Consider the following 13,487-nt stretch of genomic DNA (forward strand, 5'->3'; position numbering starts at 1 on the left):
TGAAAGATTTTTCATGAGTTTATTTATTGTCAAATACAATATTATACTGGGTGAGGAGTGGGGAATGAGGAACAGCTCTGCACAAGCTCCAGAGAGCTTTCAAAAATATTTGCTAACATTTTAAGTGCTTCTGCGATTATGACTTACACATGCAGGTGAACACCTGCAATAATACTTAATCTCTTTTATTAAAGTTAAAAAAATGACCATCTCAATTTGATGGCTGAAGACAGGACTGTTTTCAAGAAGAGCTCAGAGGCTCAACCTTGTTGTCCCCCCTCCATTCTCACACCCATTCTTCCCACATCCTGGCTCATCAAAGATCATTGTGCGTCATTTGCCTAAATATCATTGTCAGGAGGTAGATGGAAATTTAGGAGGGTTTCACACCTGCTCTGGGACATTTAGCCCTCTCCCCTGCTTGCTTGCAGTGATGAGCAGATGCAAGGAGGCAACCTTGGACGGAAAGATTTCTGGCGCAAGATGTTCAAATCCCAGAGCGCAGCAAGTGACACCAGCAGCCAGTCTGAGCAGGACACTTCAGAATGCACCACAGCCCACTCAGGAACTACCTCTGACCGGCGTGCCCGCTCACGGTCCCGAAGAATTTCCCTCCGGAAGAAGCTTAAACTCCCCATAGGTAAAAGTATGTCTGTACTTATTTATGGATTCTCTTTTTACCTACCATGTCCTCAAATCAACTCATAATCAAAACAGAACAGCCTTCAAATCACAAGGTTCTTTTCGCAGGTATCTCTCAAACTCCTACCATGCGCCTTTCTGCTAGGCAGCAGGGATTGAATGGTGAGCAAAGCAGACAGCCCCCTCCAACTTTGCTGGACTTGCAGTCTAGTAAGAACAACAATCATCATGGCAGATAATCCTACAATTAAGTATTGTTGTAGACTATGGAATTTGTGAAAGGTAATAGATGTAGTGTGAGGGAGGCATGCAATAATGAGATCTGGCCTGAATGAGGGGAGCATGTAGGAGTCAGGACGGCTTCCTGGAGGCAGTGACATTAAGATCAGCCATGCTGCTTTACAGGAGGAGAACAGTCCAAGTGGCAATATGAGCCAAGGCATTAGGAAGGAGAATTTAGAAAAACTGAAATGAGGGAAAGAGTGGTCGCATGACCATGGTACAATAGTGGGGGCCAGGGTATGTGAGGGCTTGCAGCACAGGTAGGCTCTCCAGCCTCGGTCCCCAGGTAGCCAAGGTGGGATGTTGAACAGGAGAGGAAAACAGGCAGAAAGACTTTTTCTGAAAGATCACTGCATGGAAATCATACGGGAGGGAGCGTGAGTAGACAAAGGAGACAAGATGGAAAGCTGCCTCGTAGTCCAGCTATAAGTAAACCATGTAGACAGATAGAAAGAAGAGGACAGATTTGAGAGATAGTTAGGAGGTGAGACGTGAGAGTTGTTAAGGATAGATGGATTGTGGTTATGTTCACTGAAGAAGATCAGATTCTTTTAGTTCTGGTCTTATTTGCTGATATAATTTTAGACTCCAATACTGAACATTTCAATTCAAAGCATGTACATTGAGAATAATTTGTTCTCATGTCTATTTATATCAAATCATGTAACTTTCATTGTTTGGTAAGCAGATGTTGACATTTTCAATTAATCCATTTGGTAGAAACTGTTACACCATTCTATTTTTTTAATCTATTAAATAGGAAACTGGTTGAAACGATCCTCCCTCTCAGGCCTGGCAGATGGCGTGGAGGACCTCCTGGACATCAGCTCTGTGGACCGACTGTCTTTCATTAGGCAAAGCTCCAAGGTAAATAAGACGTTACTTGTGCAAGGGAATGCTGGGTCACTCACAGAAAAATGTCAGGGCTGGGAAATGCTGAGCCCTGGAGGGGCCGAATGAGGAAGAGGTGAAGAAACTCTCGAGTTTCTTAGATGAGTAATGGAAACTAAAATGTTTCACTAGTAGGCTATCGTGAGAAGGAAAAAAGAAAAAATGTGGCAAAAAATTATATAATAATATATAGAGAGAGGTATGGACCATTATTTCCCAGTCAGTTTTAACTGTTAAGACACATGTGAAATTCCTGACATCTTAGCTCCTATCTAAGGATCCAGTAATTCCATAGCTATTTCTTTTACATATTTACATCATTCCTCCTCCTTCCACTACTTTTGGCACCATCTGAATCATTTTCCTTATTGAAAAGAATAAAGAAACTCAGAATAACTTTTTCACTAAATGTTCCTTTATGACATGGCTAAGCATGGTAATAGCATGGGATTTGATAAAGGTTATGATTCTCAGAGAAGTGATGTTTCCTCAAGAGTCCTTCCCTGTTGATGAGTTAAAGTCTGGTTACTTGTACACCTAATTTGCAGCATACGATAAGAGTGAATTTGTTTTCTTTGTATATATACAAATTATGTGCTTACATTCTCCTTTGTGAATCTCACGAAAACCAGTTTTCTTCTGTCTAATCCGTTTTATAACAGTATTTTGATATTATAAAAAATAATATAACAATATTATAGGACATTTAGAAAATATGCTTATGATATTTGTTCCTCACCTTATTTCTGCTAAAAAAGAAAATTTGTCAAGTATTTGTGTTTGTGTGGCCTGTAGTTTCCTTGATTTGCTGAAAGTTATGAGAACTATTGGCCTAAAGGCAAGATGAAGAACACATTTCTATTCTTAGAAAGAGAAACATGTTATTGCACTTTTATTGTAGTACACTCTATAAATTACCTTATACTGATTCTTTCACAGAGGTTTTAAATAGTCTGTTGGGCTTTCATTTTGACCTCTTTCTCAATCTTGGTGTTGTTCGTAAAGGATGAATATGGCTTGCTGTTCATGAATTTGAGTTTGTGCTTTATCTTATTTTAATTCTAAGAATATCTCAATTATTTTTATTTCTCAATTATTTTAATTCTAAGAATATCTCAATTATTTTTATTTCTCAATTATTTTAATTCTAAGAATATCTCAATTATTTTTATAGTACCCTATTATTTAGCTTTCACTCCATGACCTGGATCCATCTTATACTATAACGTTGTCTTTTTGGACCCGTTCACGTGAGAATGAACGTCACTGACTGAACCAACCAAATGTGAAAGCCGGAGAATGACGTCATCTTCATGTTCTAAGCAACTTAATTTTTGAGTCAAGGATTAGTTTAACTGCAAAAATGTGGCTTTTGAATTTAGTTATCTGACTACTGTTCCCTTTCACTCAGGTCAAATTCACCAGTGCTGTGAAGCTTTCTGAAAGTGGGCCCGGGAGTGGAGTGGAAAATGGAAGAGATGAAGAGGAGAATTTCTTCAAGCGTCTCGGTAAATGTCATGCAGCCACTTCCATCACAGAACACAAATGTAATCAGATTAAACGGTCTGTTTTCTATTCCTGTTGGCTTTTCATTCATTTCTTTCTCATGCATGTCTTTTACTACTATCTATGGCTTCTCTGTTTATCATCAGTTTGTTCAACATTTATGGAAGCCTGACTATATTCCTCACTTCCTGGTGGGCACTGAGTTTGCAAAGAATAAGACAGCTTTCTTTGCTGTTCTATCCTTTATTAAAATCTAAGAGTTTTATAAAACCTTCAGAGATCTTTTTTATCCACCCACCTATCTACTTACAAATTCTGTTCATTACATCCTTGACAGGTGGCCAGCCACCCTCTGCATACTTCCACTGAGGGGGAGTTTACAACTTTACAAAGCAACCTGTTCCAGAGCTAGACAGCTTTAATTATTAGAAAATCTACCCTTACAATCTGAAAATACACCTATAAATCTGATTCATTTGTCCTGGTTGTGACGTCCGTACCAGCACCCATGCACTCCCACACACATAAAGCCAGCTCCATTCATCTTCCATCGCATGTTCTCTCTACGATTGGTCTGGTTTCTTTGGTTTTCCCCACATGTCTCTAGATCCATCACCATTCTAATTCCTTTTTACTATGTGTTTTACTTAGGTGATTATTATTATTTTGTTTTTTTTACAAAATGTGGAATGTCAGATGGAATGCAACATACTAATTTGAAATTAACTTGTATAATAGAGAGTGTAACTGTCAAACTCCAGGGGTGTAGCAGGTGTATGAACACAATTAAAAATTACATTACCTATTTATTTTCACATCACATAGTTGATTTGTATTGATTAACTGTTACCTGCTCTTCTTCACATGAATGAATATCATGTTTTCATTGATGTAGCCAGTATTATTCTTCATTTTATAATTAAAGTTGTTTATTTCAGTAACTTGGTAGTTAAGTCACTTACTCAAGAAGGAGATTAAGAGACAGAACTCAAACCAGGGTGAATTTGCAATCTTTTCATCTTTACAACTGTGCTGTAAACATCCATCTTCAGAGACCAATACACTTCCCTGTTTTCATCCAGGTTCTTCATATTATTACTGAACAGGAAAGATACAAAGATATTACTCCAAGAATAATTCTAGTTGCCTCTGATGACTTAATGATTTGTGGATACAGTTTTTCTGCCAACTGTATGCTTAATTTGTAAGTGATCAGCAACACTTCCCCATTGCATTTCAAAAATATCATCAGACTGTACAAAAAAAGTCTCAGTGATATCTTTACAACTCTATGAAAAGGAAGAAAGTGGCTTAGTGAAGCATGACATACTCTTCATGAAGCAACAGTGGTTGCTGTGATTGCCTCTATCTTTTAAAAATTGCCCTGTCTATTTAATTATCTCTTACAGAATTTGGCTAGGGCAGACATCACGTTTATTAGTCTGTGGTTTTAAGAATGTGCCAGTGTCTTAAGCAAAGGGTCTTTGCCATTTTCAGTTATTTTATACTCTTCCCACTCCTCATGATATTTCAGAGAAAATATGTTGTCAGGGCCTGGGACTGGCCAGGTCTCCGGCCCCAGCCTATCTAACTGTCTGGATGCGGACCCCTGTGCTACCTTGCTAGGGATCAACTCCCTTTAGGTGCTGGAGGGCAATTCATCTTAGCAGGAGAGAGAGAAACAGTATTCATGGAAGAGAAATAGTCTTACTAGGAGAGTGAATCTTAGCAGTCTTCATAGAAGGGCGCCAAGCAGGTGTCCTCCAAGCAGGAGGAGCAAAAGAGTTAGAGTGAGCGGGTCCGTGAGAGAAATGAAAGAACCAGGAATAACGTCTCCTGCAGCTACTTATAGAAGTGGTCCCATGGCTATTTGCACCACAGGTGTGGAGCCTGCCAAGCACTAATGCTCGTGCCCTCGTGTAAAGGGGAGCTAAATCCCTTCCCCACGCACTATCACCAAGGGGTTATCAAGATGTTTTATACAGGTATTTCTTACAGAGCATTCAGAGCTTAATTATCGCTTCTCCTTCCCTTGAATTATCTGGTCTCCTACAATATGTCTATTGTTCAGAATAGTTATTACTATAAAAATATTTTTGTTGTAGTTTGTTGAGAATAAAGTGTGGGGCTAAAGTGTGTTCTCCAGGTGTGTGCCATGCTGGCTGGATGTGATCTGCTGTTGTAATCGCATCCCTAAGTTCTTTTTATGCCCTGGAGTGTAATTTAATGGCACTGAGGCTTAATTTCAAAGAGTGAGGATCTCTAACATTTAGTGAATATTCCTTCTTAATGACCCTTTTCTGTTTTCTCCCCCAAAATTCATATGTTGAGGCTCTAATCCCCAAAGTTATGCTATTTGGAGGCGGAGACTTGAGGAGGTGATTTGGTTTAGGTCTTGAGAGTAGTTCCCATGATGATATTTTATTGCCATAATAAAAAGAGAGAGTGATATCAGATCTCTCTGCACGCACACAACAGGGAAAAGCCAAGTGAGGACAGGAAGATGCCAGCAAAAACTCCACCATGTTCCAGGACCGTGAACAGTAAATGTCTGTAGTCAAGTAACCTAGTCTATGGTATTTTGTTATGGTGGTCCTAACTCACTGGGAAGTGAACTTTCACATTCGTGGATTTTTCTCCTTGGTGGAAAAGATGAAAGTACAATTGAGTTGCTTCCTTTCCTTTTCCTTCCCTGACATTTACTTCTTAAATCAATAAGCCTATGTATTTATCCTTGTTCTTGTTCCAAACATGTCATCGTACACCTTAGTTCATCTGGACTTTCTTCTCATGACTATTCCTATAGATTTTTGTCATTGCTCCATATATTCTTTATATTTCATTCTCAAATTTAAACAACTGTTATGGATTGTTAATAGAGCCAGGTTCCAGGATGAGTTTGTGTTGATGATGATGAAATACAGGCAGCCTCTTTCTGCATGTCTAGAAAACAAAACCATAATACTTAAGATTGATATCTGAAATATTTTATGTACTTTTGACTGGCAAGAGAGTATAGCTTTCCATGTCACGATGCTTTGCCTATGTTCTCTGGCTTGTTAAGATTTATGAAAGGTATTGTTTCTGTGAGATAATGCCTTTGGAATCTCTTGGACAAGATAGGCATCTTCAGCTATGCTAAATGAACCAAAACATTGTCTGCTAATCTGTAGTATTTCACAACAACTACTGGCTTTGATCATGTGCACATCATTCTATCTTTGATCCATTCTTTGTTCTGTCCTTCCTTCCTTCTTTCCTTTGCAATCTATAATTGATTGCATTGTATAAATGATTCCTATACATCCATGATAGATGTGTTGTCCTTAGTTCCTCATTTAAATTTTTTTATTTCTATGTAATTTTTTATTTTTAATTGTTACAGTAATTATAAACCTGTTTTTTTCTTTCTTTAAAGTTGTTAAAGAAAACAAAGATCAAACATTCTTGCCTTCCATTTAAATGTTATACCTGAACTTCACTGAGTTAAGATAAAATGCCAATAGGATTTTTTTTTTTTTGAGACAGAATCTCATTTTGTCATCCTCTGTAGAGTTCTATGGCATCATAGCTCACAGCAACTTCAAACTCTTGGGCTCAAGTGATCCTCTTGCCTGAGCCTCCCAAGTAGCTGGGACTATAGGTACCCACCAGAATGCCTGGCTATTTTTAGAGACAGGGTCTCGCTGTGGCTCAGTCTGGTCTCGAACTCGTGAGCTCAGGCGATCCACCTGTTTCAGCCTCCCAGAGTGTTAGGATTACAGGCGTGAGCCACCCTGCCTGTCCCCCAATAGAATTTCTTTAAAATCTAAAAACTTATTCCACAAATGAAAACTGTACCTGGTGAACATTTAATAGAATTAAAATGTCATTTAGAGATCAGCTATCTTTTTCTTCTGTGTTTTCCTATTCACTGAAATGGTTTCATTTTGGAAATCATGGTCTCCTTTTTGGGAGATGTTTGATTAATTAAAGCAATGGGTTTTTTAAAAACTAATCAACAAATTTGCTGCTTACCTTCTATGTGCTCAGTTCTGCCATCAACTCAATAGACAATTATGCTTTAATGCTACATAGAAAGCTGTATAGCATAATTAAGGAAATACTAGATTTGTCTATTTGAAATTTTATGCCTGTAAATGCATACAATAATGATTTGTCAGTTAAAATAATATTTAAAAGAGAAATATTGGATTTTGAAACATCCCTTCTTGGATTTAATAGCTTACAAAAATGCAGTCTATGTAAATTATACCTCAATAAACCCAATGTAAAAAAAATATTAAGCAAATGCAACTAAAATGTACTCAAGCCAATAAAGTAGTCATTATGTCCAAGGAAGCCAAGAGGCCTTCTAACATCTTAGTGTGTTTATATGAGAAATTGGTAAAGAAAAGTATATGTGAAAACCAAATTATTTTTCAACATTTCTTTTGGTATTATAGTATTGAAAATTAGCAGGATACAATTTTATAATCAGTTTGTCATTAAGGATAGAGAGAAACCCCCTCCCTCCCAGAAATAATATATACAATGTTGAATTCGTTCTTATCTTCAACAGAGAATAAAAATCTGACCTCCTTCCATTTGAGTATTTTAGAGATGCATAGTGTCATAGTGCATAGTGGTGAGAGGGCATCCCTGTGGTCTGTAGGTCTAAGTTGGAATCTTGACATTATAAATTCCTATTGTAAAAATTTAGACTCAGGCTATTTAACCTGTCCCTTCTGTCTTACCCCCGCCCCTTCTGTGTTCTCTCTCTCCCTCCCTCCCTCTCTCTCTCCCTGTCCCTATCATATCCCACATAAAAATGCATTCTCTTTCTTAATCATCCTCTAATCTCATAGGGTTATTGCAAAAAATAAAGGAAATAAATTATAAAATATTTCACACAGTACTGGCGCATCCTCAGTGCTCTAAAATAGGAGTAAAATTACATTGTTATCTGTTGATGCTGTAAAATATAATGGAAATTTTCCATTATAAATAGCTTTGGTTTATAGCAAGATTCTTACATCCTATGCTTATAGGATTATGCAAATCTTCTCACCATAAATTTATTCTGTGAAGCAAAGTACATAGGTTCTTGCTGACAAGGAGTGTTTTGACCACTTCTCTCTTCATTATTTTACTTACATTTAACTGCATTATTTTATTTCTGAAGTTCTTTCAATCAAATGGCATTTCCTTTTCTAATATTGAATTCCTTTCTTTTCAAATTAGTCATCTTGTCAAATAAATTTTGAAGAAAATGGTGATCTGTCTATCCTCAATGCTTCCTTTAGTAAAGTGATGGCAACTGTTCTTAATAAATTGGATAAGTAAAAATAATTTTATTGATCATCCATCCTGTCTTATATATTATTTCTAGTCCAAATTTGAGACAGTTTTCACCTAATGTATTTTAAATCTTATTTTAACAAATAATAAAATAACTGATTCACAAAGAAAATAAAAATCAAAAAATCTTATTTGTGATCTATTTCAAATTCCAGGGTGAAGGGACTACTACATTGATATATTTGTTAACAGATGAGAATCCTCTGATGTAGGTACTATTAAATGGCTATAAAAATGATTATTAAAGTGACCAATAGCTGTGAAAAATATTAGGAACGTAGCTGTTCTCGTAGCTTTGGGAACGCCCCGTGAGTAAACAGACCAGCCTTGTGAAAGGGAGCTGTGGGAAACACGGCTGTCCTGGATTATTCGTTCCTCTTCGGTAGCTGTTCTTCTTTGCATCATTTGACAGTCCATCTGTTGGATTTTTCCCACCATTAGGTTCTTCTTGTGACACTTCCTTTTCATTTGATAAAAAGTGCTACGCTAATTGGAAAAAAAGTACTGAAGATACTGAATTGTGAAATTTCTGCATATGGAATATTTGAATCTGAAAAGGAAATATACTCAAAACTAATGAACTATACAAAATTTTGATAAGGGCATTTTAATTATAGTCTGAGCCATTTTTTTATGCATGAGAAAATTTTCTAGTAAAGAGAATGGTTCAATTGGTCCCAAAGTTTCCCATTTACAAGGATGATCAAAAATTTGCCATATTTTCTTCATCTATCTTTTATGGGTTTTTTTTTCCCAAGACTTAATTCCTGATTTATTAATTAAGAAGGGAGCCCAGGTGGAGTTGCAAATGAGATAGAAAGTAGGAATGTCCCAGCCCTTTTATGGTTTTTAAAATGTATTTTTAAAAAAATCCAAGACATCATCTTCTTTCATACCTACATACTGCAACATGATCCTGCGTCATTGTGAAAGTTGTAGACCAAGAATTGGTAATACTATTTTTCCATATCATAATTTTGTATCTGGTAATAAAATCTAAAGGAATCTGAGTCCTAGACTTATGCTGCTTCCAATGGCTTGTGTTTCCTGATGGAGTAGGTACCCACATTTTCCCACTAGTCCGTATGATGGCCAATATCCCTGTTTGTGACACACTGCCATGGTACAAACCAGGCCCATAACTCTTAACACCAGTGCAAATTATTAGAATGGTAACCCTTACCCTGGATTTGACTTTTAAAAGCAAATTTGCAAGAATTAGTGTTTATTAATAGGAACGAGTTATTTACCATAGATTTTGCAACCACCAATGGTGACACACTTGTACATGGGACACCTCAGTTGAGACCTATGGCCACAGGATCCACCTTTGCGCTAAGGCTGCAGGTGGGAAAGTAGGTAGTTGGAGACAGAGGGAATCAGGGTATTGACAGAAGGTGTGAGAAAGCCTTTTCTAGAAGTCAGATCTGAGTTCTCAGAGATGACCAGGAGTCAGTAATATCTCAAATGAACCATAATAGCACACATGAAGCCAATCTCTAAATCAGTGGTTTTCTTCCTGGAAGCTTTTTTTTGGATACTAGAGGAACATTTTAGACTCATGACAGGGGGCTTGGGCTTGGCTTTAAACTGTATTCAATATTATAACCATATATAAAAAAATGTGAATATACTAGAAGTTTTAGAAAATCATAAAATAACTTGAGTTTTTTAAAAAACGTGCCTGAGGATTTAAAAACATGAAAAATTAAAGCTTTATATTATTCTTCCTCAATGTGTGATCCTTAGACTTTCTGCATAAAAATGATGTGGTGTGTTTGCTGAAAATACACACAGCCCCCAGGCCTGTGGAATCAATATCTCCAGCAAAGGATTATTAATATTCTGCATTTTAATAAGCTCCAGACTGATTCTCATTTATAAGCAGCTTAATTATAGAAAAATAAGTGGGGAGGGATCAGTGGTTCCCAAGCTTTGGGCCTCAGGGCTAGGTCAGGCTGGCTGCATCGTAGTCAGCTGGGAGGCATGACCAAATACAAATTCTTACACCTCACCTGAAGAAACTGAAGGACTGCATGAGATTCAGGAACTTCCCAGAGAATTCTGATGCACTGCCAGGTCTGGAAATTCTGGAATCAAATAAGTAAACCTTAAGGAGCTTTACAATTCAAACAGTCATTGGTTCTTTGCACTGGAGCTGAGAAGAGCTTTTCGCTTTCCCTGAAACGCTGCCTTTTGTGTTAATTTATTACAACAGATCTGAAATTGCACAGGGATTGCATCTTCCATAAAAACAGAAGTTAGTTGCTGATTACAGGAATAATCACTTAAAAGACACCAACAGCTCTTACCAGTATTCAAGAGGAGGCCCGGTAGTAAGAGGAACAGTTCTTACATTTAGTTTTCATATGCCATGTGTCACCAGATTCCCGAAAGTCAGAATGTGTCCAAATCAAGCATTGGGGTGGTGAGGAAGGAAGTGGGGTGAGAGAAGAAGGTTTTAGGCCAACACTATAGAAAACACCCTGTTACATCTTTGAAGCTCTTTTCAAATCTGTGGTCCTTTACTCTCTCTGTTTCATTCCTCCACCTTGGCACCACCCTACAGGTTGCCACAGTTTCGATGACCATCTTTCTCCCAATCAAGACAGTGGAAAAAGCAAAAACGTGGTGAATCTTGGAGCAATCCGACAAGGCATGAAACGCTTTCAATTTCTGTTAAACTGTTGTGAGCCAGGGACAATTCCTGATGCGTCCATCCTGGCAGCCGCCTTGGATCTAGTAAGTTGTTGGGAGAATTTGTCCACTCTCTGTCCTTATCCCAATTAAGGCTGTTAATGGAGGTAAGCGTGAATGCCTCTCTTAATCCTACCTGTGCAGTTTTTTTTTTTTTTCTCAGAATTAGTGGTTAAAGGAGGAAAGAAAGGGAGGAAACTCTTAGCTTACTTAATATGCCCTGGGAAGCAACTTAATTAAAGGTATGTGAGGGCCCAGAGTCAGACCGCCTGAGTTAAAATCCCTCTGACATTTAGTAGCTGACCCTCTGCAAAATGAGAGTAAAAACGGTAATAATATTAGATCTACTTCCTAAGACCGATGTGGGAATTAAACGTGATACTAGATATAAAGCCCATCACAATACCTAAAATACAGATAACGACTAAATAAAGTCAACCATTACTATTATGTTATTATTAGCTTTATGTTTGCCATTTATCAATCTTTTAAACTCTGAGTCTTGGTGTTATTTACCTATCAGTTGGAGGAAAAATACGAAGCAAGGATCAGTGGAAATAAAGTCCACTGAAGCATTTTGAAGATTGTATATTATATACATGAAAGGGATTAAAAAATATAAGGTGGAGCTTATTTAGAAAGTGTTTTTCAGATAAACTAGGCCCATGTGTAACTTTTGAACTAGCCTCTCAATTCCCTTTCTTTACCTTCTGGTTTATAAGCTCTTCACACATTCTATAAACACTGGTTTACAAAATACCAAGTAAACAATAAGATATAAAAGTCTTTTATTTTCACTTTTAAGAAAAAAAGTTAAATAGATTTTTATTAAAATAAAAAACTGTAACCCTGCCTGCAAGTGATCCCTTTTCCAGATTTTATGACACATGAATAAGTGCCCACGGGTCACTCATAATTTACCTTGAAATATCATCCAAATCTTACAGTGTAATTCATGAAACTTCTCTGTGATGTCTGCAGCTTTTGCTACCAGAGTATTTAGTGACCAGCAAGGTATGTGTTTTCATTTAAGGGTGAAATATAAATACAACTCATCACCCAAAATGATTTGCCATAAGATTTTTGGGTCAAAAATCTACTGGCCCTTTTTAAATTGCAAATTGTTCGATGTGTTGATATATGCCACAATGACTGTAAAATGCAGAGAATCACAGGTCTCCAGGAAAGTTGAGGCTGGTGTTGAACAATCAAAAAATAGTAAGATATTGTCTAAAGCAACAGAGCTGGATAAGGCAGGATGCAAGCTCCCTTGTTTCCTAGGTGGGAAAGTGGAAACAAGCCTGTTGCTCCTCTGAGTCAAACATGATTTTTCTTACTCATAGCTTGCTCTGCTCCCAAAGGAGCAGAATAAAATAAATAAATGTAGCAATTTCCTCAGAAAGTGACTGTTAAACATTTATAAATGAATAAACATATGAACAGCCTTTCATCAAAAACACTCATATCAATAAAGTGTGCATCATCTTGCTTGCACTTAAATGCTGTGTTAAAGAAAAAGAAATTCTCTGTTAATCTACAGGTAACAAAGTATAAAAAAGTACATATTGAAATATCCACAAGTTCCTTTTTTATATAACTATCAGATTTGCAAAGATTACAAACTGTTCAGAAGTCTGTAAAATATCAGACATACGGTGCTGGCCATGGTGTAAGCAGCAGGATTTAATTAGGGAACAGAAAGAAGGCTTGGACCAATGGCTGACAGTGAGAGCAGTAATGGTGACTGAATAGTGACTGATTTGGGACTGTATATAGTCAGGGGGAGGACAAGTGTGGCTCTCTACACACTAAATAGCAGGAGTGGTAGAATTAAAAACCATGGAGTCAATGCGGCTGACAAGATGTTATCCATATAATAATTAACCCAATAAATGTCTTTTGAGGGCTTCCCATGTGCTGGGAATGATACTAATTATGTATTAATGATAAGTATTAATGATACTATAACAAAACTCAACTGAAGAGCTTCGCCTATTTTTCACTTTTCCCAGTGAAGATTTCATTTATAGAGTGATCTATTTTTCAGACTTCTCAGTACATCATTCTGAGGTTGAAAAACATGAATGATTAATATTTATTGTATGCCTATTATGTTTCCAAAGGAAAAA

General features: G+C 37.1%; 1 protein-coding gene across 4 annotated transcripts in view; it reads left to right on the top strand.

Annotated features, from left to right (window-relative positions):
* Window positions 1–13,487, top strand: part of UNC80 (unc-80 homolog, NALCN channel complex subunit) — a 256,795-nt gene that overhangs the window by 69,903 nt on the left and 173,405 nt on the right. For 3 of the 4 annotated variants that reach the window (XM_053597781.1, XM_053597782.1, XM_053597783.1), the window contains exons 19-22: window positions 432–646; window positions 1,685–1,791; window positions 3,227–3,323; window positions 11,231–11,403. In XM_053597781.1, the coding sequence (XP_053453756.1) occupies window positions 432–646; window positions 1,685–1,791; window positions 3,227–3,323; window positions 11,231–11,403 (592 nt within the window). The remainder of the gene's footprint in view (window positions 1–431; window positions 647–1,684; window positions 1,792–3,226; window positions 3,324–11,230; window positions 11,404–13,487) is intronic. The other variant, XM_053597780.1, reaches the window with a different exon arrangement.

Source organism: Nycticebus coucang, chromosome 7 (genome assembly GCF_027406575.1).
Source record: "Nycticebus coucang isolate mNycCou1 chromosome 7, mNycCou1.pri, whole genome shotgun sequence".
NCBI lineage: Eukaryota > Metazoa > Chordata > Mammalia > Primates > Lorisidae > Nycticebus > Nycticebus coucang.